The 26103-nt window shown below is 40.0% G+C and overlaps 16 protein-coding genes and 2 non-coding genes across 18 annotated transcripts; 11 read left to right on the forward strand and 7 right to left on the reverse strand.

Annotated features, from left to right (window-relative positions):
• Positions 1 to 121: 121 nt before the first annotated feature.
• RPL28 (60S ribosomal protein uL15) lies at positions 122 to 877 on the forward strand (the record flags this gene model as incomplete). The annotated part of the gene is made up of 2 exons (XM_018132815.1): positions 122 to 170; positions 477 to 877. 2 exons carry the CDS (start codon positions 122 to 124, stop codon positions 875 to 877), a joined length of 450 nt encoding a protein of 149 aa, XP_017988304.1.
• Positions 878 to 1119: 242 nt separating this feature from the next.
• On the forward strand, positions 1120 to 1761 carry AW171_hschr53253 (HD domain-containing protein; the record flags this gene model as incomplete). The annotated part of the gene is made up of 1 exon (XM_018132816.1): positions 1120 to 1761. The coding sequence occupies one exon, from the start codon at positions 1120 to 1122 to the stop codon at positions 1759 to 1761; it is 642 nt and encodes a 213-aa protein (XP_017988305.1).
• An 86-nt stretch (positions 1762 to 1847) lies between these two features.
• On the reverse strand, positions 1848 to 3203 carry ALG7 (UDP-N-acetylglucosamine--dolichyl-phosphate N-acetylglucosaminephosphotransferase; the record flags this gene model as incomplete). Its single annotated transcript, XM_018132817.1, has 1 exon — positions 1848 to 3203. The coding sequence occupies one exon, from the start codon at positions 3201 to 3203 to the stop codon at positions 1848 to 1850; it is 1356 nt and encodes a 451-aa protein (XP_017988306.1).
• A 191-nt stretch (positions 3204 to 3394) lies between these two features.
• Positions 3395 to 4408, forward strand: SEH1 (Seh1p; the record flags this gene model as incomplete). The annotated part of the gene is made up of 1 exon (XM_018132818.1): positions 3395 to 4408. The coding sequence occupies one exon, from the start codon at positions 3395 to 3397 to the stop codon at positions 4406 to 4408; it is 1014 nt and encodes a 337-aa protein (XP_017988307.1).
• A 306-nt stretch (positions 4409 to 4714) lies between these two features.
• Positions 4715 to 5263, forward strand: GPX2 (glutathione peroxidase GPX2; the record flags this gene model as incomplete). Its single annotated transcript, XM_018132819.1, has 1 exon — positions 4715 to 5263. One exon carries the CDS (start codon positions 4715 to 4717, stop codon positions 5261 to 5263), a length of 549 nt encoding a protein of 182 aa, XP_017988308.1.
• Positions 5264 to 5366: 103 nt separating this feature from the next.
• On the reverse strand, positions 5367 to 8591 carry ISW1 (chromatin-remodeling ATPase ISW1; the record flags this gene model as incomplete). The annotated part of the gene is made up of 1 exon (XM_018132820.1): positions 5367 to 8591. The coding sequence occupies one exon, from the start codon at positions 8589 to 8591 to the stop codon at positions 5367 to 5369; it is 3225 nt and encodes a 1074-aa protein (XP_017988309.1).
• A 294-nt stretch (positions 8592 to 8885) lies between these two features.
• Positions 8886 to 9998, forward strand: RRT2 (diphthamide synthase; the record flags this gene model as incomplete). The annotated part of the gene is made up of 1 exon (XM_018132821.1): positions 8886 to 9998. One exon carries the CDS (start codon positions 8886 to 8888, stop codon positions 9996 to 9998), a length of 1113 nt encoding a protein of 370 aa, XP_017988310.1.
• A 300-nt stretch (positions 9999 to 10298) lies between these two features.
• On the forward strand, positions 10299 to 12215 carry LSG1 (ribosome biogenesis GTPase LSG1; the record flags this gene model as incomplete). Its single annotated transcript, XM_018132822.1, has 1 exon — positions 10299 to 12215. One exon carries the CDS (start codon positions 10299 to 10301, stop codon positions 12213 to 12215), a length of 1917 nt encoding a protein of 638 aa, XP_017988311.1.
• Positions 12216 to 12526: 311 nt separating this feature from the next.
• Positions 12527 to 12619, forward strand: AW171_hschr53260. Its single transcript, XR_001930114.1, has one exon. It is a non-coding gene; the product is annotated as an HERSNR82 (small nuclear RNA).
• A 261-nt stretch (positions 12620 to 12880) lies between these two features.
• Positions 12881 to 13654, forward strand: USE1 (SNAP receptor USE1; the record flags this gene model as incomplete). The annotated part of the gene is made up of 1 exon (XM_018132823.1): positions 12881 to 13654. The coding sequence occupies one exon, from the start codon at positions 12881 to 12883 to the stop codon at positions 13652 to 13654; it is 774 nt and encodes a 257-aa protein (XP_017988312.1).
• Positions 13655 to 13830: 176 nt separating this feature from the next.
• On the reverse strand, positions 13831 to 15213 carry ENP1 (snoRNA-binding rRNA-processing protein ENP1; the record flags this gene model as incomplete). Its single annotated transcript, XM_018132824.1, has 1 exon — positions 13831 to 15213. The coding sequence occupies one exon, from the start codon at positions 15211 to 15213 to the stop codon at positions 13831 to 13833; it is 1383 nt and encodes a 460-aa protein (XP_017988313.1).
• Positions 15214 to 15660: 447 nt separating this feature from the next.
• On the forward strand, positions 15661 to 17109 carry SRM1 (Ran guanyl-nucleotide exchange factor; the record flags this gene model as incomplete). Its single annotated transcript, XM_018132825.1, has 1 exon — positions 15661 to 17109. One exon carries the CDS (start codon positions 15661 to 15663, stop codon positions 17107 to 17109), a length of 1449 nt encoding a protein of 482 aa, XP_017988314.1.
• Positions 17110 to 17278: 169 nt separating this feature from the next.
• On the reverse strand, positions 17279 to 18949 carry HIS7 (imidazoleglycerol-phosphate synthase; the record flags this gene model as incomplete). Its single annotated transcript, XM_018132826.1, has 1 exon — positions 17279 to 18949. The coding sequence occupies one exon, from the start codon at positions 18947 to 18949 to the stop codon at positions 17279 to 17281; it is 1671 nt and encodes a 556-aa protein (XP_017988315.1).
• Positions 18950 to 19469: 520 nt separating this feature from the next.
• Positions 19470 to 20573, reverse strand: ARO4 (3-deoxy-7-phosphoheptulonate synthase ARO4; the record flags this gene model as incomplete). Its single annotated transcript, XM_018132827.1, has 1 exon — positions 19470 to 20573. The coding sequence occupies one exon, from the start codon at positions 20571 to 20573 to the stop codon at positions 19470 to 19472; it is 1104 nt and encodes a 367-aa protein (XP_017988316.1).
• Positions 20574 to 21366: 793 nt separating this feature from the next.
• SPO23 (Spo23p) lies at positions 21367 to 22845 on the reverse strand (the record flags this gene model as incomplete). Its single annotated transcript, XM_018132828.1, has 1 exon — positions 21367 to 22845. The coding sequence occupies one exon, from the start codon at positions 22843 to 22845 to the stop codon at positions 21367 to 21369; it is 1479 nt and encodes a 492-aa protein (XP_017988317.1).
• Positions 22846 to 23705: 860 nt separating this feature from the next.
• On the forward strand, positions 23706 to 24356 carry AW171_hschr53267 (homeobox domain-containing protein; the record flags this gene model as incomplete). Its single annotated transcript, XM_018132829.1, has 1 exon — positions 23706 to 24356. One exon carries the CDS (start codon positions 23706 to 23708, stop codon positions 24354 to 24356), a length of 651 nt encoding a protein of 216 aa, XP_017988318.1.
• A 171-nt stretch (positions 24357 to 24527) lies between these two features.
• CBC2 (nuclear cap-binding protein subunit CBC2) lies at positions 24528 to 25190 on the reverse strand (the record flags this gene model as incomplete). The annotated part of the gene is made up of 1 exon (XM_018132830.1): positions 24528 to 25190. One exon carries the CDS (start codon positions 25188 to 25190, stop codon positions 24528 to 24530), a length of 663 nt encoding a protein of 220 aa, XP_017988319.1.
• A 534-nt stretch (positions 25191 to 25724) lies between these two features.
• Positions 25725 to 25796, forward strand: AW171_hschr53269. Its single transcript has one exon. It is a non-coding gene; the product is annotated as a tRNA-Glu (tRNA).
• The last annotated feature ends 307 nt before the right edge of the window (positions 25797 to 26103 follow it).

Consider the following 26103-nt stretch of genomic DNA (forward strand, 5'->3'; position numbering starts at 1 on the left):
TTAATCTTGATATACCCAAACAAAATATTTTTTCAACATTTGAATATTAAGTATTAGTTCAGATATCGGTATACTCCTACAACATCCTTGAGTATACAAGAAGTGGTCCCAATAAGTAACAATGCCAACCAGATTAACCAAGACTAGAAAGCACAGAGGTCACGTCTCAGGTATGTAGTTCTGTGCACTCTTATGAGTTGCCCATGGAAGAGAAGAACGAAAGAACCAAGACGTTGATTCTTCTGCTATGTGTGGAATAGATAATGTGGCCGCCGTTGATAATAAGACTTGAAAGGCGCTCGATGCTTGCAGCAGCTCTCCCAGCTACAAAAGTGGGCTGGGTTGCAGCACCTACTCTTCCGACCATCTGCAGCACGAGCGCTGAGTCACGTGATTGACAGTGGCGTGTATAACCGTTTCACATGCGAAGAATTAGCGATATTTAAGCGTAAGCCAGAATACTAACTTTTTTACAGCCGGTAAGGGTAGAATCGGTAAGCATAGAAAGCACCCCGGTGGTAGAGGTATGGCTGGTGGTATGCACCACCACAGAACCAACTTGGACAAGTACCACCCAGGTTACTTCGGTAAAGTTGGTATGAGATACTTCCACAAGCAAAAGAACCATTTCTGGAGACCAGTTTTGAACTTGGACAAGTTGTGGACTTTGGTTCCAGAAGAGAAGAGAGACGAGTATTTGTCCTCTGCTTCTAAGTCTTCTGCTCCTGTCATTGACACCTTGGCTGCCGGTTACGGTAAGGTCTTGGGTAAGGGTAGAATCCCAGACGTCCCAGTCATCGTCAAAGCGAGATTCGTCTCCAAGTTGGCCGAGGAGAAGATCAAGGCTGCTGGTGGTGTGATCGAATTGATCGCTTAAAACCGCTTAGGGCATTGTCCGAGCACTTTTTTTTTGTAGCGTACCTTGTGTAAATTTAATGATATCATTGACACTGGACAAAAGTCGTACTCTTCGCATATCCTAAGTGCTCTTGTTTTTCGTCTTTAATCACTGCTTTTTTGTAGCATCATTTTTTAGAACGCTGAAGTGAAGACATTTAAAGCGTAATCTGAGCTCCTGCTTGCCGCCCACTTGTGCTTGTGTCAGCTGAAATTACCGTCATGACATCCGATATTTGGATGCCTGAAGATCATATTCCGGTAGAGGTGAGGGATATGCTATCGGAGCCCTCACCCAACTACGTTATAATGTTCTTAAATATAGTCGAGTTACTAAAAGTTCAAAGAAGAACAGGCTGGGTTGATTATGATATTAGTCCCTGTGAATCTATCAGTGATCACATGTATCGTATGAGTGTAACTTGTATGCTCCTTAAAGATACTTCCATAAACAAAGAGAAATGTGTTCGTATTGCCTTGGTTCACGATTTGGCCGAGGCGCTTGTTGGTGATATAACACCTTTTGATGCCGTTACAAAGGAAGAGAAGCACAGAAGAGAGTGGGAAACTATTAAGTATTTATGTGGTAACTTCATTTCAAAATATAATGAAGAAGCTGCTACTGAAATCAAGCGCGACTGGTTATCATACGAGAATTTAGACTGCCCCGAAGCTCGCTATGTTAAAGACATCGATAAGTTCGAGATGCTAATGCAATGTTTTGAATATGAACGTAGACACAAGGGAGAAAAGAAATTGGACCAATTTTGGAGCATAGTAGATGCGATTCAAACAACAGAGGTCGGTGCATGGGTTAAAGATTTGTACGCAAGGCGCAACAGTTTTTTTGAATCTCTGGAATAGTCCTGTTTCGCTTAACAATATATTTGATAGTCTCTTTACATGTGTATTTAATATATGAAATAGATTAGTAGATTCTTCTATCAGAACTATGCAATATGCCATAAGTTATCCTGACCATATACAAGTGAGCCTATGACATGTCTCAGGCAGAGGAGCATTAAATCTACCACAAGCTGGATTGCACAGAGGGTGTAGCATAGGCGATCCTCTCTCATTGGACCGGCCCAAACAAGCACGAGGTTTATTAAAGTCAAGTTATTACATTCCGTGACTTCTCCATCCTTATCAAATGTCAACTCGACCAAGTGTAGAGAATGCAGGACTTTTAATGCTTTGGTTACTATCTTATAAGGTGGGTTGGCCTTCAAATCTGCTTTCGATGGGTACATTAACCCGTCCTCGGGGTTAAAGCGTGGTAATCTATGTCTTGGGCATGTCACTAAACCAAACAACTGCGGAATGCTATAGATAAAATTGAACAGTTGTGGGGCGAAGAACATCATCATTGTCTTCGCGAAATGACCCAATATTCCGACCACAGCAAAGACCATACCAGCGAAATAGCAATAGGTATCTCCGACAAACACTCTAGCAGGCCATTTATTCCACCTGAAAATGGCTGCAGAAACACCAATAAAAGGAATAATCATTACCATCGAGAATAAGTGTGATTCCTTGGCCTCCTCGGAACCCCATATCATGTAGATAGTGTCATTGCACAGGCATACAATCCCTAGGACAATGGACTGCAGAACCTCAAGCCCGTTAATTCCTGCTAGAATATTGATCGAATTAGAGCAAAATATAGACATTGAGGCCATATAGGCATAATAAGCCCAGCCAAGGTTAATTGTTTTGCGTAGGTTCAAAAATGGGAATAATTGGCGTACCAGCTTGGGTATCAATACGTAGGTTACACCAAAATCAGCATAGTAAACAACTAACAAAGGTATTACCGATATCACAGGGAAAATAACCTTGTGTCGCCAGCGGAGGTCGAAGAGATCATCTACAGCTCCTAACAGAACTGTAGATTGGAGACATAAAATTGCGCTCAAATATTCGCTCAACTTCCCGTGAGGAAATACAAGAAGCTCAGCTGATTTATCCAGCACTTCCATATCTCTACGGCCGCCTCCGGATGTCACAACCAAGTACTTGTAAAATAAGAATGGTATAGACAGAATCATACCAAATAAGTATACGGTGGCAGCAACTGCTCCAATCGTCTCAGGAAGCAAGGGTTGTCCCTTCTTACCCAAATCCTTACCACAGAGCCCGACCTGAATGAAACTTTGAGTTACCCGTGGAATTAAAGCATTTGTGGCTGAGTATCCTATAATAGCAAACCCGATAGAACTGTACAGTGCACCAGAATAGTTGGAATACACTAGTAAAAGTGCCGCAATTATCAAGTGCGTGAGAGAGAACAGTTGGGGCATTGATAGTTAAGACTTATCTTGAAAGAAGAAGTGTTTTGTATGGTATTTATGTATTAATTATTCCATAAGACAATTTGGATAGAATTAAAGGATTTCCATTTTCACTGAGTTTTCAAGAATACTTCCGTCATCAACAGGTTGAATCATCGACAGATTACATATAATATCTATATACAGATTTGAAGACTGTCATGAAGCCATTTATAACTGGACATGAAGATCTAATTCACGATATATGCTACGATTTCTACGGAAGGCATGTTGCTACTTGCTCAAGTGATCAACATATAAAGGTTTTTCGATTAGATAATGATACAAACGAATGGGAGCTTAGTGATTCGTGGAAAGCCCACGACAGCAGTGTGGTATCCTTAGACTGGGCCTCTCCTGAATATGGACGTATAATTGCAAGTGTATCCTATAACAAAACAATCAAGTTGTGGGAGGAGAACCCAGATGCCCCAGAACGATCTGGTAAGCGTTGGACAAAACTATGTACATTAAACGATGCTACTGGTCCATTATACAGTGTGCGTTTTGCTCCAGGTCACCTGGGGCTAAGATTAGGTGCAATTGGTAATGATGGGATTCTGCGTGTTTATGATGCTCTAGAGCCTTCCGACCTGCGGTTTTGGACATTGACTTCTGAGGTAAAGGTGCTACTTAACCCCCCCGCATCTCACCTCCAGTCAGATTTCTGCCTGGACTGGTGCCCCTCGCGTTTCTCTGCAGAACGTCTAGTTGTGTGCGCACTAGACCAAGCGTTTATCTATGAGCGTGACAAACACGGAAAACTATACAATGTTGCCAAGTTACCGGGACATCAAAGTCTTATCCGCTCTGTCAGTTGGGCACCCTCTTTTGGTAGATGGCACCAGCTCATAGCCACTGGTTGCAAGGATGGCAAGGTAAGGATTTTTAAGCTCACTGAGAAGGTAGACAATGGCGCGGATAATGTACCTGAAGACGTCGTCAATTCTGAAGCCGGCGAAGGCTCAATGCTTACTAATCGTAAATCTGACGTGGTTGTAGAGCTTGTAAGTGAGCATCCGGACCACAATGACGAGGTTTGGTCGGTTTCTTGGAACCTCACAGGCACAATATTGAGTAGTTCCGGCGACGATGGTAAGGTTCGTATATGGAAGTCGTCCTTTTCCAACGAATTCAAATGCATGAGTGTCATTAGAGCGCAAAAGAGAAAGTAAGAATTCGTTCTCTGGCACAAACTACAATGCTTTATTTTCAGTTACTCGTCGTGTAATATTCCCTTCAAGAAAAAATATATATATATAACAGTCGGCAGAACCGCCAGTGACGTCTAGAATATGTTTAGAAGCGGTTAAGTGGATCAACGTGCCTTTATTAAGGTAATTCTGGTGAATACTGAGTAATGGCTGTCCTATAGTTGACCGTACACCACATATCTAAAACAAACCTTCCGAACCGTTAAAAAGGCTTGACATAGCAGGGGTGCTCAACAACTCTACCTTACATATATAAACTGCTGCAATATGGTCGCATATCTCTACTCCAAGGTTCCCAAATCGAGAACTCTAGTAAAAAAAATGTCTAAGTTTCATGAACTAACCCCATTGGATAGAAGGGGTGAACCCTTCCCCTTCAGTCAATTAGAAGGTAAAACAGTTTTGATCGTTAATGTAGCCTCGAAGTGTGGCTTTACTCCTCAGTATAAAGAACTCGAAGAGTTGTATAAGAAATACAAGGATCAAGGTTTTGTGGTTATTGGCTTCCCTTGTAACCAATTTGGACACCAAGAACCTTCCACTGACGAAGAGATCGGACAATTCTGTCAATTAAACTTCGGTGTCACCTTCCCTGTTTTGAAGAAAATTAATGTGAATGGTCCGGAAGCAGATCCTGTTTATGAATATTTGAAGGCTCACAAGTCCGGAATGTTGGGTTTCAAAGCAATTAAATGGAATTTTGAGAAGTTTTTGGTTGACGGTAAAGGAAACGTTGTTGAGAGATACTCTTCCCTAACTAAACCTTCCTCAATTGAAAAGCAAATTGAAAAGCTTCTAGGTAAGAATGGTAAATAAGTAGTGCTCATGTTACTAATCGGTTTTCGTTGTCTATTGAATATATATTGATTAATTTTTTTTTTTTTTACGTATTTTAGTATATCATAAACTTTACATTCCGCTACTCTACTTTTATTCTCTTGGCATCGGGTTCAGCTGCATGATCTCTAGTGGGTGAACTGACTTCAACTGCCGAAGTTGCAGCTGCATTTTCTTCTTCCTCGAGTTTTAGTTTCTCTGCTGCGAGTTCCTCCTCGTGCTTTTGTTTTTCAGCGGCTAAATCTTCTTCCTTCATGCGCTCCTTCAACGCATCGTCCATCACTAAACCAGCGTTGAATTCCTTTTCCAAGCACTGCAAGAGAGTAAAAGCACGACGTTGAAGCTCTGCTGGAGTCCTACTCTGGAAGTAAAAGTCTAGCTCGAAAAGGGGGCATTCGCGAATCTCATCTCGAATCAGATCGTAGACATTTTCCCTTTCTAGCCCATACTTAAAAAGCATCAGAAGAATGAACCTATCCTCCTCTTCTGAGAAGGTTCGCTTGTTATTGGATGATGGAGGATGCTTTAATGAAAGATCGAAAAGGGGATTGGTGCATTGACTCATCTTACGTCTGAGTGCCTCCTGTTGCATCTTAACACGCCTAATCTTCTCCTCTTCAGTCTCAATTGACTTGACGTATCTTTCGTAATCTTCAATCCTTTCCAAGTTCTGCCAAAAGGCCTTAGCGTAACTGCGTACCTCTTCTTCGGTTTTAGTGCCCCCGAGTTCCATTGTAATGGCTTTTATTGAATTCCTGCCGTATTTTCCACTAGCAGTGATGAAACGTCGAAATTCCAGCTTATTCCAATTATGAAAGCCTTCACTTTCCCATTGGGCTTTTTGCTTCTCCTCTTCTTCAGTAAGAACCTCTGCATTTGCAACCGCAAGTTTTAACAGCTCTAGCTTAGCTTTCTTTTCTTCTTCGCTACCCAGCTCGCCATATGTGGTTTTAACGTCTTCCATTGTAGGCGTATATTTAGTGCGCTTCGCTGTCCACATACGCTCCTTCTCGTATAAGAGTTTTAATTGAGGTGAAAGTAACTGGTGACTGTTAAACGGCTGAGGTTTAGGCATCCTAGGGACTGCAACCTGGCTGGCTCTGCCGCCTCCAGTATTCAATACGCCCTTGTAATAGTTATCAATAGAGTAGTTTTCCTTACGTTCACGCTTTGTAGGTTCTATCCATAGCGGGCTGACAATATCCTTGCTAACCTTCTTCTTGAAGTCTTGACCATCCCATTCATACGCGGAGTCACGATTGAACTTTTGTAACTGATCCAAACCTAAAGCAGCATATTTTTGGTTCAAAGATTTCGTTTTATCTTCGGATTTTGACAGTAAAGCTTCTAAATCAAGGTCCCCATCGACATCGCCCGACTCAGGTTGCGGAGTACCCTTTGCAGTGGAGGAAGCGCTATTGTCTGTGCTTTTGAACATCTCAACAGCACCGTGTTGAATCATTGACAACAAAGCATCCTTGGAATCCTTAGCATTATCTTTCTTCGCAACGGAAGTACGACCTTGTTGGATTACCAACTGATCTAGCCTTAACTTCTGAGTAGCTCTCTCTAAAATCTTTTCTTCTACCGAATTATCGGTCACTAAGCGGAAAACTTTCACTTGCTTCTTCTGGCCAATTCTATGAGCCCTATCCATAGCCTGTAGATCTGCCTGTGGGTTCCAATCAGAATCATAGAGAATAACAACATCCGCGGTGGTTAAGTTAATACCGAGACCACCCGCACGTGTAGTAAGCAAAAAGACAAATTTTTTGGAATTAGGTTCATTATACTCATCAATAGCCTGAATACGATCTTCATGAGCTGTTGAACCATCAATTCTACAATACTCGTATCCTCTAAAATAACAATAATCCTCTAATATATCTAACAATCTAGACATTTGACTAAAAATCAATACTCTAGAGCCGTCTTCCTTCAATTTCTTCAACAGTTTGTCCAACACCTTTACCTTTGCAGAATTGTACACCAAATGTTCGTCCGTTGTGTATGGGGGACCTGGTTCAGCACCATCAAATAAATATGGATGATTGCAACATTTCCTCAGCTGCATCATGATATTTAATAATCTAGTTTTGGATTCCTTAGTACCATTGACACCATTGACTGCATCTAGATCCTTTTCCAATATTTGTTTGTACCATTTTTTTTGCATATTTGACATTCCCACATACAAATTTAGCTCTTTTTTGGGGAGCAATGACTTCTCTACATCATTTTTGATACGTCTCAATAAGAATGGCTGCAATATGGTATGTAACTGCTTAACAATCTTGTCTTTATCCTCCTCGGATGATTCAGAAGAAAACCACTCGTCGAATGCCTCAGAGTCTGAGAAAATATCAGGTAGCAAAAAGTTTAACAAAGCCCAAAGCTCATGCAAATTGTTCTGTAACGGAGTACCAGTAATCAACAGTCTATTTTTGGAGGTGAACTCTCTTAAAACCTGCGACAACATGGACTCCTCGTTTTTAATCCTATGAGCCTCGTCAATGACAATATATTCCCAGTTAATTTTTCTGAATGAAGCCTTTTCCTTTATAATGATCTCATAAGAAGCAATAACAATGTCAAAATCGAATGTTAGCAGCTTAGTACGTAATAATTGAGCTCTTTCTTCCTTGTCACCTTGTAATATAAATGCACTAACCTCTGGAGTCCACCTATTAATCTCTCTTAACCAGTTATTTAATGTAGATTTTGGTGCAATCACCAAAAATGGGCCAGGCTTCCTTTCCACATATCTTAAGTATCCTAAAAAGGAAATTGTCTGTAATGTTTTGCCAAGTCCCATCTCGTCAGCTAGAATTCCTGCTATGTTGTTCTTGTGTAAAGAAATTAACCAATTCAAACCCTGAACTTGATATGGCCTTAATTTACCGTTGACATACCCTGGAGAGTCCCGAAAGAGAAATTCAGTATTTTCTTCATCCTCTAACTCGTCTTCGCCCTTCAACAACTCAGCATCTTCCTCACGTTCAGTCTTTCGCCGTCTCTTATCTTCATGTCTTCCATTCTTCTTGTTAGTGCTTGGGTCATTAAGCGATTTCAAAACTTGCTCAAATCTGGAGTCTTTTTTCGCTTTCCGCTCAATAAAATAACGATATAACGAACTAACACCATCCAAATGCCGAACTCGCTTTATTGTACCTTCAATATCGAAATTCCGTTTGACATCACCATTTTCTACTAAGTAATACTTTTTATTAGTTTCGGGGTCACGTCTATTATCCTCTAATCCTTCTTTAAAAGGCGCTAATCTTTCCAAATATTCCTGATTGTCCATCCTATATGTATGGAATGCAAGTATGTGACTAACAGTTGTAATTGAATGAATAAACCACCTTGAAACGTACTTTTTCACTACTGAATAATGGTAAAACAGAAGTCATTAATGGATGCAGAAGGTCTTGCTCCAATTTTGCATAGAATTTCATAGTCGTTTATGGTGATATTATTGTCATCTTTTAGACATTGCTAGTTTTAGGCAGATAATATGGATAAGCGCTGTGAAGGCGATGAGATAATAAAACATGTTACGAAGAAGCAGTTCGAGGGCTTTTATTGCTGAGCGCTTATCATGTCAGGCAGTTTGATTTTTCGGAAAACAACTACGGGATTTCCCCCTTGCGCGTTGCGCATTTTAAAGGAGGACTACGTAGTTGTGGGAACTTATGAATTAGATAAGGCTACTGGCTACAGAAAAGGTACAATTGAGGTATATGATTCGGAATTGAGATTGAAAAATACTTATCCAACTTATGCAGCGATTTTGGATTTGAAATTGAGTCCTCATGTTGAGAACCTAATTGCCACAGCGCATTCTACTGGAAACGTAATGCTATGGAAATTTGACCTCGGTGGGCTAAAGGAATTGGCAAATTTACAGGTCTTCCAAACTGATGTACTTATAACTTCACTGAACTTTTCCCCGCTGAATGCGAACAGTTTAGTTTTAACAACGACTACGGGGTCGATAATGACTATAGATATAGCAGTGGGAAATTGTGCTACAGGTTTTAAGTTATGCGAAAGTTTAATAACGAATATGGACACTAAGATTTATGAAGTTCAGGGAACCATGCAGAGATGTGTTGACATTGTTGAAAAATATGACGAGTTTGAAAGGGGACATACATTAGAATGCTGGACTAGTGAATTTGGGTCCTTGTCGCCGCTAGAAAACGTTGTGTTTAGTGGTGGGGATGACTGTGCGATCATGGCTCACGACCTCAGGTCAAAATCTTTTATATGGTATAACAACACCGTACATGAGGGAGGAGTTGTAGCAATCAAGGCTGCTACTGAAAGCTTTCGCCGAAACATGCCAACTTCCTTGTTAACGGGGTCCTACGACGATACTATTCGCTCATTTGACTTACGCATGTTAGGAAATTCTATATTTCCTGGCGAAGGCCTTCGTCCTCTTAATATTGAGGAGCTAAACCTTGAGGGTGGGGTCTGGAGGTTCTCAGAGTCGCCCTTAAACAAAGAATCTGAAGATGTCAACAATCTAGTTGTGTGCTGTATGTATAATGGTGCAAAGGTTGTCTCCGTAAATGGCCACAAAATTGAAACGCTTGCACATGAGAAAGACGGGCATGATTCAATTTGTTACGGCTGTGATTGGAGTAATGAATTCATCGCAACATGTTCATTTTACGACAAGTCTTTGCAATTATGGAATATATAACATTTTAATTTAATTTAATTTAATTTAATTTATTTAATTGCCTCTAATTGGCACGATAATTTAGGGTAAAAACTTTGAGCATGGCTCAAGGACTAGGAATGGTATCTACTTACCTAACGTAAAAGTGCTAATTGTAGTTTATCGTTGTTTTAGTATTATGTTTTATGTTTTTTATGTTTCGGTCACTGGCACAGCGAAGCTACGTCCTGGGAAAATTTTTATAATAAGCGAATTACTATGGTCAGCTCATCGCCATTACAAATATGAAAGTAAAAGCTTGTATCAACATTAAGATAAGCAATGCCACCAAAGAAGGAGACCCCAAAGAAATGGAAGCCCCCACAAGGGCCAAAACCTACTCAAAAAAAGAATAAAAACATCATAGGTCTTGGTCAAGCTATAAAAAATGCGAGAACGAAAGAAAATGCAATCGAATACCTTCCTGATGGTGAAATGCGTTTTACAGTTGATAAACATGAGGCAAGTTGGGTTAAGCTAAGGTCTATTACACAGGAATCTCCATTGGATGCATTTTTAAGCACTGCAGAATTGGCAGATAAGGACTTCACGGCTGATAGATATTCAAATGTTAAAATTATTCGTATGGATGCTGGAGTGGATGATGCGAACTCACTTGGTTTCACGCTGAATAATGAACAAAGAAATAAGGCTAGCGAGAAACAAAGGGCGCATGCGAAAGATTTAATCGTGCCAAGGAGGCCACATTGGGATCAGAATATGACTTCATTTGAATTAGAAAAGCTTGAAAAAGATGCCTTTTTAACCTGGAGAAGAAAACTAGCTGATTTACAAGAAAGCAACGATGATTTGCTTTTGACTCCATTTGAACGGAATATTGAAGTTTGGAGGCAATTATGGAGAGTTATCGAACGTTCTGATTTAGTTGTTCAAATTGTAGATGCCAGAGACCCGTTATTGTTCAGGTCGGTGGACCTAGAGAGATACGTCAAGGAACTCGATGAGAGAAAGCAAAACCTACTGCTAGTTAATAAGGCAGACTTGTTAACGCTTAAACAACGTATAACTTGGGCCAAGTACTTTATGAAGAAGAACATATCTTTTACATTTTTTTCTGCACGTAGAGCAAATGAACTACTAGAAATGCAAAAGGAGCATGGAGAGGATTATCAACATATAGGTCACGAAGAAGAGGTAGAGCAGGGTGCTGTTGATCAGGAAATTTTGGACAAAATCAAGATTTTGGGTGCTGATCAGCTAGAAAAGCTATTCTTATCCCGAGCTCCCGCGGAACCATTGACTCCACCTCGTCCAGGCCAGGAGCCCATGTTTCAAATCGGTCTAACTGGTTATCCTAATGTAGGTAAGTCATCCACTATTAATGCTTTATTTGGGGCTAAAAAAGTATCTGTCTCATCAACCCCTGGTAAGACGAAGCATTTCCAGACGATTAAGTTATCCGATAGTGTAATGCTTTGCGATTGTCCTGGTCTAGTTTTTCCAAATTTTGCGTACAGCAAAGGTGAACTTGTATGTAACGGTGTTTTACCAATCGATCAACTACGTGAATTTGTGGGACCATGTGCTTTAGTTACTGAGAGAATTCCAAAGTACTTCCTAGAGGCTATTTATGGTATTCACATAGAAACAAAAGCTATAGAAGAAGGTGGTAGCGGAATCCCAACCGCACAAGAGCTACTGGTTGCATATGCTAGAGCCCGTGGTTATATGACTCAAGGTTTCGGTAGTGCTGATCAGTCTCGTGCATCCCGTTACATATTAAAGGACTATGTTAATGGTAAATTGTTGTACGTTAATCCTCCGTACCACCTGGAAGACGACACACCTTACACTATGGAAGAATGTCGAGAGTTCAACAAGGAATTATATGTATTTGAAAATTTGCCAGAAAGTAGGAAGGAACAATTGCTAGATGCTGCCAAGAAGAAGGGAATTGAGGTTCTGGATCTAGCCCGTGATTTGAGCATGTTAACATTCTCTTCGCACATTGGTGGGGATGGTGACAAAGTGGAGGCAAAATCCGTTACTCATGGAGGTAAGCAGGCTGCTTTGTACAACGCTACCAGTGAACTTGATCGTGATTTTTTCAAGATGAGCAAGGTTCAAGGCCAATTGACTAACCCTTTTCACAAGTCACAGCAACAAAGTCATAGTAACAAAAAACATAATAACAAAAATAAGAAGGCAAAGAAGAAGGCTGCAATGGCAAGCGATTAATTAGCCCGTATCTAACATTAATTATTTCTGCATTATCTGTATAATATTCTTCACTAAAATACGCAATTGAAATACTAGCCCTATACTAGTATAAACGTTACCCGGATTTGATGAAAATTTTTGAAAGCATAAAAGAGGTTGTTTTTCTAATCTTTCAGTCTACATAGCTAAAATGTCCACGGCACTTTACACTTTCTGTACGCCTATGCCATGAATTGATATCGAATGTTAACAGAGTCTTTCTGTTTTCACTCATGTTTGTTTACAAGCAATATCAGTGATGCATTCATGTGTACCGGAGCTAGCTCAAGATGCCAATATTTGGGACATCCCATAAACGCCCCTTTCGCTAACAACAACTGTCTTTTCCACAGTTCGTAGTTTGATAGTAGGCGGGCGGAAATCCTCTATTTAATATTTATGCTTTGTTAAGTAGTTATAGGTGAAATACCTCACGTTAGGGTAGTGAATATAGGGATTAGTGGTTTATACGTCTACTAATTAGTTGCTTAACCATATCAGGGGAGTTTTTGCCACATATTTAGTAGTATCTTCTATATCTACATGATCTTGAAGACGTTGCAATGTTCTGACTTTGGTATGTTTTCAACGAGTGATTCTTTTGATAATTCAGTAAAAACACAAACTACAAGTATTGCAGAGCAATGTCAACACAACCTGTACAGTTACTAGAACAAATAGTAAAGCAGTTTGAAGACTCTTCCCGGGAAAAGGATGTCTTTTTTCAATATATCCTAGCGACTAAGCTTGCTAGTAATATTAAATGTCTAAGGGAGCAAGCGATAACGGACCATTTACTTGATGGCGGTAAAGCTACAGCGGAATATAATGAAGCATTAGTAGGCATTGAAACAGAGAATACATACCGATTACATCAGAGTAAAAAAGAGCTCCTGGCCTCCTATCAAAAATATAACGAATCCACCAGAACAAGACGCTATAGCGTTGACTTCGACAGTTCTCCAGCGGACCTTGTTGAAAAATTCAACAGTGAAGACCTAATCAGTAAGGAGAAGGTCGAATCCGACTCAGTACAACAGTTGAGAAAGCGCTTGTTGGGCAAGAAGCAAGATGCAACAAGTACTGGAGCCAGTTCTGATAAAGAATCAGTAGAAAAACAGATTCAGGTACAAGACGAGCTGCAGCAAGAGTTGCTTGCGGATATGACACAGCTAGTGGGTAGTTTAAAGCAAGGTGCTATCGCATTTCAAAGCGCCCTACAGGAAGATTCTACTGTTTTAAAAGCAACCGAGATTGGATTACAAGCAACATCAAAAAGTTTATCCGCATTGGGCACCAAACTCAAGAAGTATAATAGAACAAGAGTGGGATTTTTCTTTTATATGGGTTGCGCACTTTTCATTTTACTAAGTTTCCTAGCCACTTACTTGATAATAAGAATCTTCCCGACAATGTAATTTGCTGATAATACATTATAGATAAGATCATTTAGGTGTTTACGGAATTCATCGTTTATAATGTAAGTGAGCAACTTCTTTGAAGATGTATATATGTTAACATCAGGGTATATAATCTAAATGCAAAGTTATACATCCTAATAAAACTAATACCAAAACTCGCGCTTCCCTAATGTTCACTGAACATCGATCATTAAATCCTCCTTCTTGTCGTTTTGGTTACTGAATTCTCTGGTTTGACCTGCCAACAACTCTCTTCTAATCTCTGGGCCAATATCCCTATGTCCCCTTTGACGCACAGTTTCCAGTAAGAAATCTCTTTGATCCTCTGTAATATCGTTTTTGTACCGCTGAGCGAAAGACAAGAATGCCTTATGCCAAATTAAAGGTAACTCTCTAGTGCTGTCTTCACTATTACTGTTATCGTCTAAGATTCTAAATCTCATGAAGTAAAACACGCATTCATCTACAGTCTGGTAAGGCAATGCGTACTTCTTCTCCAGTAAAATTTTAATAAATACTGTAGTAGCAGGTGAAAATGGTAATCTTAGTAAATAACTTAATGCAGCTGATGAATGCAACGCTGGGACAGATACCTTTGTCAATACACTACCGGCGATGGTAGCCTCACGAATGTTACAACCAGTCTCCACCAGTGGAAACAGAAAACCCTTGAAAAAAGCAGCAGGCTTGTAAAGTGACTTCTTCAAAGCACGGTATATATGGTAATTCAAAGAATGATCTTCAGAGGTTTCTATGTTCTCACGGAATCTCTCAAGTAAAATCATGTTAATGAATCTCTGAGCACCCTTGGATGAAAAGTTAGATACGAATAACTTAGTAGCTTCATAAACCACATGAGGAGACCATTCATCAGGTTTTGTCACATAAATGACATCTTCCCAATTCTTCAACGAAGGAATAATTTTAAACAACTTTGGTAGCTTACCATGTGTCCATGATTTTAGAATCATACCAACAGTAGTGTATGCTCTGATGACCTTTTCTGGCAGAGCTACACCTTCAGCAGGAGCTAGGCGTTCTTCTTTAGCTTGTTTATCCACCATCAATTCTTGCTCCTTCTCCTTGATTGCAGCCATAATCTTGTCTGCTAATATGTATGTACCATTCATAGGATTAAAGTCCGAGGACTTTTTAAAATACTGATCAAACATAGCAGCATCTTCCTGGTCTATTTCAACCACTTCCTCAAATTCCTCCTCTTCTTCTTCAATATCAAAGTCTGAGATATTTTGACCTGTAACTTCTTCATCTTCAGAATCACTATGTAATCCATAGTCATTAGCACGGAACCTGTTAACAGGCTCCTTCGACCCCGTATTCTCTTCCTCCGCAATCTCATGCTGTTGCTCACGAGCTAACTGTAAAATTTTCCTAGAAGACTGAGCATCAATATAATCTTCGCCTTCTTCACCGTACTGCTCTTTGCTACCATCGCCTTTGGACTTGGTTCTTAGATTACCATGTTGCGCCGCAAGCTCGCTCAATAAAGGATTGTGTCTCTGTTTTATTGATCTATTAACATTAGCTTTTCCCATGATGCTGATAATAGTTTAGCAACAATATTAGCCTTCAATAAAAGCCTCTATGCATAAGTATTAAACCTTAAACGCTCATCTCATCTCATCATACCACCTTCTAAAATTTTCCAACCTCAAAGAAAAGAAATGAGAGAGTTTTCTGTGGTGTATGGGTTTGTTTTCTTCGAAGTTCATTCATATTGAAGGTCTAAGTTGCAGCTGGTTTAATGATCTGAATATTCGCAGCGTTGGTTGTACTGTTTCTGTAAACTCAGCTTTCATATAGCTCTTTTGTACATCAAGCTGTTTACAATCTGCAAGGGCATCTCTTGATCTTCATATTTGAGAAAAACTGAGCAGTTGAATTACTATACAAAAAACACCTTACTATCACAAAGGTATTCATTAGAAAGCTATCAATAAAGCTCGATTTAAACTCAGGTACCACTTTCTACTCAATTTACGATGGCTAAAAGAGCTGCTTCCTCAGGTGGAGGGTCTGTTAAAAAGAAACAAAGACATCTGGTCTCAACTTTGAATAAACATTATCGACTAATTAATAGCCAGGATGATTATAAAGATCTTTATATTTCGGAGAAACCTTTAGATGTGTTTACTTGGGGTACCGGGTCTATGTGTGAACTTGGTTTAGGTCCATTGGCCAAGAATAAAGAAGTCAAAAGGCCCAGATTAAATCCGTATTTGGCTCGCGATGAAGTAAGAATAGTTTCAATTACTGCAGGGGGGATGCACTCCTTGGCGCTAGACAAGGACAACAATATTTGGTCTTGGGGTACAAATGATTCTGGTGCGCTTGGTAGAGATACTAGCGGCGCGAAAGAACAATTGAAGGATATGGATGGCAATGACAGCAGCGATGACGAAGATGGTGATTTGAATGAATTGGAATCTACGCCAATGAAGTTGCCTAGGAAGTTACTGCCATTGGATAAAATTCATGTAAGGCAGTTGGCAGCAACTGACAATATGTCCTGCGTGTTGTTTGAAAATGGGGACGTATACGCGTGGGGTACTTTCCGTTGTAATGAGGGGGTCCTAGGATTTTATAAAGATACCATTAAGCTACAAGATAAACCTTGGAAACTACCAACATTTTCAACGGCCAAGATTGTCCAAATTGCAGCCGGTAAAGACCATGTTTTGTTTTTGGACGAAAAAGGAGTTGTATTTGCTTGGGGAAACGGCCAGCAGAATCAATTGGGTAGGAAAATTATGGAGCGCTCGAGGCTAAAAACGTTAGAACCAAGACCATTTGGATTAGATGGAGTAAAATATATAGCTTCCGGTGAAAACCACTCTTTTGCGCTTACTGAAGATGGTAAACTTTTCGCATGGGGCTTAAATCAATTTGGTCAGTGTGGTGTTTCTTCTCAAATCGAAGACGGAGGTGTAGTAGCCATACCAACAGAGGTTAACCTCCCAAACAAAGTACAGATCAGTTCGGTATGTGCAGGTGAACATCATTCGTTAGTACTAACCAAGGACGGTGATTTGTATGCATTCGGTAGACTAGACATGTTTGAAGTTGGTATTGGGAAAGATAATCTACCTGAAGATACCTATAGAGATGCGCATGGTAAACCTCGTGCTATTCCTGTACCAACAAAATTAAAAGATGTTCCAAAATTCCGTGCAATCGCTGCAGGTTCTCATCATTCGTTAGCAATCGCAATAAACGGTATTGTTTATTCATGGGGATTTGGTGAAACATATGCAGTTGGCCTTGGGCCCTCTGGGGATGACGTTGAAGTTCCTACGAGAATCAAGAACACTGCAACCCAGGACCATGATATACGTTTTATATGCTGTGGCGGCCAATTTTCCATGTCCGCTGGCGTTAAATTAAGCGATGAAGATGCGGAAAAAAGGGCCGACGAAATGGACGATGATTGAACCGAATTGAATTAATGCATTTATGGGTTGAATGCACTTTTTGCCCGTTAATCTTATTTTTGGACTTTTGTAGTATGAAAAAACGGCCACTTGGAATGCCATAACATAATATATCTTGAAGCAATTTTCTGCATTATTTAACTAATTTTACCTTAAACTATTTATCGTACTATTGTTCGACTCTAACCTTCAGACCGTTTAAGGATAAATGATCTTTAACATCTCGTACCGTGTATGACCCGTTATGGAACATACCCGCAGCAAGGCAGGCATCAACAGTGGTTTCTATGAATGCTTCTCTGAAGTGATCGGGCTTGCCGGCACCACTAGAAGCGATGATTGGAATCTTGACAGCTTCTTTTGCAAGCTTTAATAACTCAATGTCGTAACCAGAGTTTGTCCCGTCTTTGTCCATGCAATTTAACAGGATCTCGCCTGCACCTAGAGCCTCGCAAGCCTTAAGCACTTCCCATACCCCAATGTTGGTTGATTTCCTTCCACCATCAATGGTACACATGTACCAACACCAATCTTGACCTTGTTCATTTGGATATTTGGTTTTAATAGTTTTATTAACAGTGTCCTGTGGTTCGTTGACGTAAACTCTCTTTGGATCAATAGAAACAACAACAGCTTGTGAACCATAAGCCTTTGAAATCATTTCAATTGATGATTTCCCATCTGTTAGTCCTCCCAATTCGTAGTACCTTTGGGAGGCTTTCACGGCGTCAGATGCAATAGACACCTTATCGGCACCTGACATGAAATATTTACTAGCAATCTTCAACGCAGGGATCATTTCACCAGTTTCTTTATCTAAGGTATCCTTAATGCCTCCACCAACTACTAGGGGAACAAAAACAGTCCGAGCAGCCGACTTAAGTACATCGATCATCCCTGTATCCTCTAAAGGTGAATGTCTGAAGCTGGTAATATTCATAAATGTTATCGCATCCGCTCCCTGATCATAGTAGGCTTGAGCCAAGGCTGCAGGATGGCCAAGATTTCTTACTTTACCTTTGGTTCCAACATCTGAGCCTTCGCGCACATCGTACTGGTGACCTTTTGTTACAACTAATTCGCCGTTATCATCCGTCCGGACATCTAGACAGGCAATTACTCTACGAGTTAATCCATAATTTGAATAGTCACTAGAAAAATTCGTTTGATGTGGCTCCAGGACTTTCGGGAGAGGATGTTCCTGTTTAATAAACAGCTCAATGACACGCAACCCTGCTTTACCGGACTTCTCTGGGTGAAACTGCGTTGCGAAAACATTATCTTTCATAATCGCGGCGATGAACCTTTCATCCCCATACTTGGTGGTTGCAAACTGCCAGCCCTTGCACTGTAACTCACGTTCTTTATCATGTTCTGGTGCCACAATTGCAGCATATGAGTGGTCAAAATAGTAAGATTGGGAAGGATCTAAGCCAAAAAATGACTGAGGAGTCAATTTGATTGTATTCCAGCCTATTTCTGGAACTGGCTTTGATGTATCATCAAACCTAGTGAGGCTCATATCAAACAATCCCAGCCCATCTACGCCTGGTGCTTCCTCTGAAGATTTAAAAAAAGCCTGCAAGCCAACGCAAATACCCATTATAGGCTTACCGGACCGAATATATGCTCTAATTGGCTCCTCAAATCCACTATTTCTCATGTTATGGAGAAAATGACCAAAATTACCAACACCAGGCAGTAGTAGCCTGTTCGCCAACTTCAGCTCCGGATCATCCCACCTCTTTACAATGTACACTTCGTACCCAAGATACTCAACAACATTCCTAATTGATTGTAAATTGCCACTATCCAGGTCGATAACGTGCACTTTAGACATATTTCACTCTTGCCATTAGAACTATACTATCTATTGCTCCATTAAATTTCAAAAAGTCCTTTATAAAACATCAAATAACAAAGTGACTCATTTGACTTTCAATATTTTACTTCGTAATTAAAACAAACAAGCAGCTGTAAATTTCTATGCAAAAATCAACTTCTAGTAGATAAAAGGGCATTTCGGCTCGGAATGCAAGAAAAAAGTATCAGTCATTACTATACTATCTAGCACCAGCTACAAAGCTGCCCAATGTTTTAAGTGCGTAGTGTATATAGTCTTACTGATATTATATACATTATCTTATTTTCCCTAAACGATAGGACGTCTTATAAAATGGATGATGTACTTTAGATGAGATTACAAGTTGATGATTATGAACCGTAAATAGTTGAAAGGAATATTTTACCAAAGCTTGAAGACATAAAAAAATTGTTCCCGAAGCTAACAAATTCCTAGTGGATTGTAATGCCTTAATTGATCTTAACATCCTCAAGTTCTTAAAAACGCAACAGCGAGTTTAAGCCTTTTTCTCCTTGAAAGCTCTTCTCTTTCTGACAGCAGCAGCCAACTTACGAAGTACTTCTTCGGTAGTTTCCCAGGAGATACATCCGTCAGTTATAGAAACACCGTACCGCAAGGCGGGTTTACCTTCGGTTGGGATATCCTGTTTGCCTTCATTAATGTTTGATTCAATCATGACTCCAACGATTTTGTCTTCTCCATTTGCTATTTGCTCAGCAACAACGTCATTGACCTTTGGTTGGTTTCTGAAATCCTTGTTAGAATTTCCATGTGAGTAGTCAATCATCAAGACACCATTTGGAGGCAACTTAGCCTTCGCTTCAGCTACCGATTTTGGATCATAATTGGTGCCAGACTTACCACCTCTCAAAATGACAAAACAGTGCTCGTTACCTTTTGTGGTTGTAATAGCAGCAACACCATGTTTAGTGACACCCATGAAATGATGCGAGTGCGAAGCAGCCTTAACAGCATCTAGTGCAACATCCAAACTACCGTCAGTTCCGTTCTTGAAACCTATAGGGAATGATAGGCCAGAAGCCAACTCTCTGTGCAACTGGGATTCCGTAGTTCTTGCACCGATTGCACCAAAAGACAATAGGTCGGAGAGGTATTGAGGAGAAATAGTATCTAACATCTCCGAACCAATAGGAACACCTGCAGACGTCAAGTTGGTGAATAATTGTCTTGCAACCTGGATACCTTTGTTAATGTTAAATGTGTTGTTGACATCTGGATCATTGATCAAACCTTTCCACCCAACAGTTGTTCTTGGCTTTTCCAAATAAGCACGCATGATAATGAAAAGATCTTTTTCCAACTCATCAGATAACTTTTTTAAACGCTTGGCATAATCCTGAGCAGCGTCTAGATCATGAATAGAGCATGGACCAACGACGACTAGTACTCTGTCATCTTGGCCTGTAATGATTTTAATAGCTTCCCATCTTCCTCTCTTGGCAGTGTCTAGACAGTCTTTGCTAGCAGGTATCTGCGACTGTAATAATGCCGGCGAAACTAATGGGTCATATCCCAAAATTCTTACGTCTTCAGATTCGCTAGATTCACACGTGAACATGGGGGAGGATGTCATTACCATTTTTTGAGTGTGCGTGTTATTTAGCTACGATATGTGAAAAATAATAAATTTGGTGCTCGAAATCCGTCGTTTTTAACCTTTATGTTGTTAATTTTAACATCAGCTTTTATAAATGAATCATACGTCGAAATGAAAGCCGCTTTGCTATATTACTATTATGCCGATGAAGCCAACTAACTTTTACACGTTTTGATGACTCAGTTGCTTTGTAGAAAAAAAAAAAACCCTGATTGCCTCGAGAGCCAAAAGCCGTAGAGAAAAGCCGTAGAACAAGTAAGTGGTTAGCTGCGCTTAGCACCGACAGCAAACTTTACCAAGATGCATTATACACTAGAGAACCTTAATTAAGTTCATTTATATGCAAGTTAATTGTCAGACATTTCACGCGAGTTGTTACTGCTTACTGAAGTTTAAAAATATAAGTATGTATGCTTTATGTCGGTGCAAAAGTTCTCGGTCAAACTTGTAGCAAAAAATAACATCGTTGAGACGGCTATTTTTTAGAAATATGACGGAAACATTTCCTCTCGTTTGGCGTCACATTACATCAGCAAAGGGCATTTTCTATGTTTTAAACCCCCTGGGCTTTGTTACTGTGTACATGCACATCCACATTCCATGCGAAAATATTACAGTTGTTAGACTGCTCGTGTTAAATTAGCGCTTTTGAGATGATGACTGGCCGCTTTAGCTTTATTTGTGTCTCTTTGATGAATTTATTAACATAGTGGTATCAATGGAAAGAGGCACTGGGCGTTAGCGCTGTCATATAAAAGCTGACCTGGACAGAGAATTAATAACTAGCTGTAGAACTCGTTGCAGAACTATATGCATCGAAGATTTCATTATAAGAAGGAGGTGATTCTGGGTCATTATTAGTGGTTGCCGCTGAGAGACTTGTCGAGGTTTTCGTTAAAAAGGCATCATTTCCTTCATATATTTCAGAGTTGCATTCTTCGTATGGAGGCAAGTGTAGACTGCTACTCATGTCTTGGTCAACAAGAATCACAGGAAGTTTTAAACAAATCAGCATGTTTATAGACTTGGAGCCGGGCTCCATGAGTTTTAAGCTTATCTGGGCCTTGAGAACGTGCGTAATTTTTAACTTGCAACGTTCGCTGCCAAGACTGTCGTTAACTTCACAGTAATATGGATATAGTGACTTGCTCATGACTATACTTTGTTTGGTGGACGACACAACGAGCTCTGAAAACTGTAATAAATGCTGCATTGTGCCACCGTTTCCTACATGCCTTTTGTCTAATAGGAACATGTTTGTTACCATATAGGATTTTGATTTAGGCACCTCCAGGTTAAGGTCCCTTTTTTTCACGCAGGGGATGAGTATGTTCTGCTCTAAGATAACCTCTACGTGGTTTATAGATAGTTTCCGCACATCGCTCTTGAGTAAATTCAAGTGAAACTGGAATGGTTGGTCGAATTCTATTAACTTGGTCGACAAGTAGATTTCGTAGTCTAGCAACCCATTCCTCCATGTTCCCCGACTCTCCACACAGTCGTACTTTAAAAGGTTCCCTGGCGGAAGTGTTTTCTTGACAGTAACTGCTTTCGATAGAAATATAGTCTCGTAATGGCCTTTCTGTTTCATAACTGTAGATGAAAATTCAACGCGATACTGGGTTGACCCAAGGTGTGTTCCAATCGATGCGTGAAAATTATATGGGTCAAGCACAAAGTTGAATGGATAGGTGTAGGTACCAGGCGAGAGTAACGTAAGTTTTGTCTCAAAATGTATCGTGTCCCTTATCATAGGCATCATCGCAGCGCTTTGCTCTTCAGTAACCTCCTTCAACAGACGCACTACCCGCTCCCCAAATTGCGTCAAACATACAAACTCAGACGAGTATCCGCTTAATTGCACCTTTAAATCTTGAAACAGCACTCCTGAACATCCCTTAACTGTTATAATAACTGCCCCAGTGAATACAGATCTTGACTGTAAAAGCATCTCCTGGTCCAGCGCGGAACGGCCAACCGTTGATGTAGTTGCTGCGCAAGATTCTTGGATAGAAAACATTCCAGGTAAGTAGCATGTGTCCTGCGCGAGCACTAACTGGATTTTAAGACTATCAGATTCATGGACGTCAACGAGAGGATTACTTTCTAAATTAAAACTGTTAAATAGAAACACGGGAGTCTCGGGGCTCTTATGTCGCATAAGCGTTCCATGACATTTAAGATTCTTAAGCTGTACTACCTTACTATGTACTTCAGTCGCACCGATTCCAAAAAGACTTTTAGTCAAGCTCATCCTTCGCTGGTTTGCTTTGTTTGTTGCCCTTTCCTTGGGCGATGAATAGCCGCCATACTTGCACTCTTTTTATCGAAGTCTATTTCTCGATCGAGCCGCCAATATACTCTTTTTGTACAACGTCGAAGACTATTGTGATTCCATTAAGGGATCCTTTATTTTAACGTCAATGTGCTAATTTCAACCATGGTGGTAATTTACCACATTACAAAAGCGGTATCGTTCCCGGTGTCCGAGATCTTATCGGCTTTAAGAACCCCCGGTTTGTTCCTGGGCGGAGGAGGGTATATGATCAGCGTAGTTAAATTAGGCTTCACGTATGCCTGATACGTAACCAAACCTTAATAAATCCCAGGTTACTATGAACGCCATTTTTTATACGTGTATTTGTAACATCCATTGCTGTTTCAGAAAAACTGGACGGCATTCATCTTACAGGAAAAATTGCGTGATATAACAGACACAGTAGCGCCTTTGAGCAAGGCATTTACCTATTATGATCATAGGTTTACTGAATCCTGGACGTGGGTATGGCGACCAGATCAGTTACTATAGCTTATGAGTTCGGTACATATACATATAGAATGTAATATATATATATGTTTATTATCGATAAATTTTTTAGGTTGTAAAATTTAATATATATTATACGTTATATATATACTACTGCATATATATGGTAAGATCTATGCGGGGATAAAAAGGTGTTAGCGAGTGAGTTTCAACTACCCTTAGGGGCTACGGTGTATTATTAGAATTGTTACTATTTTTATTATTTGTTTATTATTTTATTACTATATTGCTATTATTATTTCAAAGTTGGTTGGTGTTCCTGCTTTAAGTTTTTTGTTACGTCTAATATGCCCGATAGTAAGACGCCAGTAAGATTGCCATCAATACATCATATTTTAGATGTGGTAGATACAGAGCAGAGTACATACAGTCAAATATTTGGAAATGCTTATGCTCATGGCCGCGATATTACCAGGCTACACTCACCTATTTTGCCGCGGAGGTTGGGCTCATGCGTTTATGCGATGCCATCTATAGAGAATACGCAAGTCTGCCCAAGACCGGCGGCTATTACGAAAATGGCGACAGGCGTCGTAGACACCGCAACCCCAAGACATAAAAATTCAGCATCAGAAAAGAAAAAACAGAATAGGCGCTCAAATCTGCCTAAAAATATCGTTGACATCTTGAACGATTGGTTACGGGATCATTATGAAAATCCTTATCCTTCTCCCCAGGAAAAAAAACAGCTGCTAAAACAGACAGGACTGAACCCAGTACAGTTATCAAATTGGTTTATTAATGTCCGTAGAAGAAAGATATTTCAAAATTACTACGAGCTTTCAAAGAACTACAGTCGGAATGAGTCAGGTAACCGAGATGAACAAAGTTCAGATCTCGAGTTTGATAGACAGTTACGTGTAGGTCCATTGACAAAGCGAAAAAAGTTGATTGATAGATTAGAGGAATTGAAGAGCTTGTCTGGTACAAATGTTTGAAATTCTGTGGATACCACCGGGGATTAATAAAAATTTTTTTTGTACTGGGTTTAAATTTGCAAAGATGTATTTTAAGAGTTACTAACAATTTTTTAACAAATGAGATAGGCATGCTTAAACATTTTTCTTTATTATGTTACTTAGTAGCTATTCGAGAAGGACGGCTGTGGTTCATTGACCAGGTATATAACTATCTAGCTCCTCTTCCACTTCCATTGGGTTTATCTTTTCCGATAGAGGCTGTTGCTGGTGGTGAGGATGATGCTGATGATGACCGTGATGGTGATAGTGATGATGTTTATTGGGTTCCCTGATACGCCTAGCACCAAAGTTATTGACGGCACCAATCCTGTTCTCAAGAGGGACGTAGAACCCACCTCTCGATGCATCGTATTCAAACCGAAGTTCATCGCTGACTTGACCTCCGTTCTTACCTCTCCCAAATTGTCTGCCTTCTTCGAAGCCGGGATCTAGATCGATTGTAATTTCTCTATCGTCTAACTTAGTTTTTGAAAGGTACTTCAGCGCGGCCAGCGCCTCATCCGGTGTCTGGTAGATTATAAAACAAAATCCACAAGGAGTGAACTTGAAACGATCTAAACCCATAATTATCTTCTCAATGGTCCCACATTTGCTAAATAATTCGTAAAGTTGTTCCTCAGATGTGTAAAACGAGAGATTACCCACATAAATTGTGGCAGAGACCATCGATTTACGAAGTTCCTCTAGTCCTGTAGGAGTTTTTCTTGCTTTTCGCTTCAAGTAATTAGAAGGGACATCTAAACGATCACACGAATGGTCCCATTTTAGTTCATCAAATTCCGCTAGTGACATATCCTGTTGCTATGTGTGTATATATATGTTTGTGTGTGTGTGTGTATGTGTATCAGTGCTTTGCGCTGATGAGGTTATTGTAGTTGTGATAGATTGAATCTGACTTCCAAGAGTTTTTGTGTGTCGCCTCTGAATTGCGGACCTACCATTTTACATCACGTGAAGAATAAGTTCCAGTTACTCTACCAAAAGACTCTACCAAAAGACTCTACCACTAAAATTCCTTGCTTCAGGGTCACCGATTATGATTACAAGAAAGTAATGTCGATATATTAAATTTATTTTCAGCCAACCATTACTACTAATAAACTCATCTATATCTCTTACCTCCAAATCGCAGCGCTAAATCGGTAGCTAGCCATAAGTACGGGGACAATGTGGTAAATACGAAGAATTGACCCACTTATTCCAATTAGCGGTTTTAGAAGTATTATTGCATCCAGTAGCTTAACATATAAAACAAGTCTATAGGGTCAGTAACTATGTGTTTCAATGCTATGACATTGAAACAATGTTAGTACTAATCACCAAATATCCGATATAGTGTAACGGCTATCACATCACGCTCTCACCGTGGAGACCCGGGTTCGACTCCCGGTATCGGAGGTTTATTTTATTTTTATCTCCCTAGATCTCAGCAATTAGAATGTTGGCACTGTACGTCTGACAAAGTAAGACTTGGCGTGATCAGAAATTATTTTTAACATAGTTTGTAGCTAAGGGTAACATGTTCAAAAGCGTATCACATGGATATAGCCCCTATACCATAGATAAAGGTTCCCAACAATCATAATTGACATGCAAACGCCACCTATGAGGGAATAACATTTAAGGTATTACGATTTACGCAGCTTTAGTAGAGCAAACAATTTTAAGACATCAATGCTATCATTCTTGGTCACATAACGAATTA

Source organism: Eremothecium sinecaudum, chromosome V (assembly GCF_001548555.1).
Source record: "Eremothecium sinecaudum strain ATCC 58844 chromosome V, complete sequence".
In the NCBI taxonomy this organism is placed as follows: Eukaryota; Fungi; Ascomycota; class Saccharomycetes; order Saccharomycetales; family Saccharomycetaceae; genus Eremothecium; species Eremothecium sinecaudum.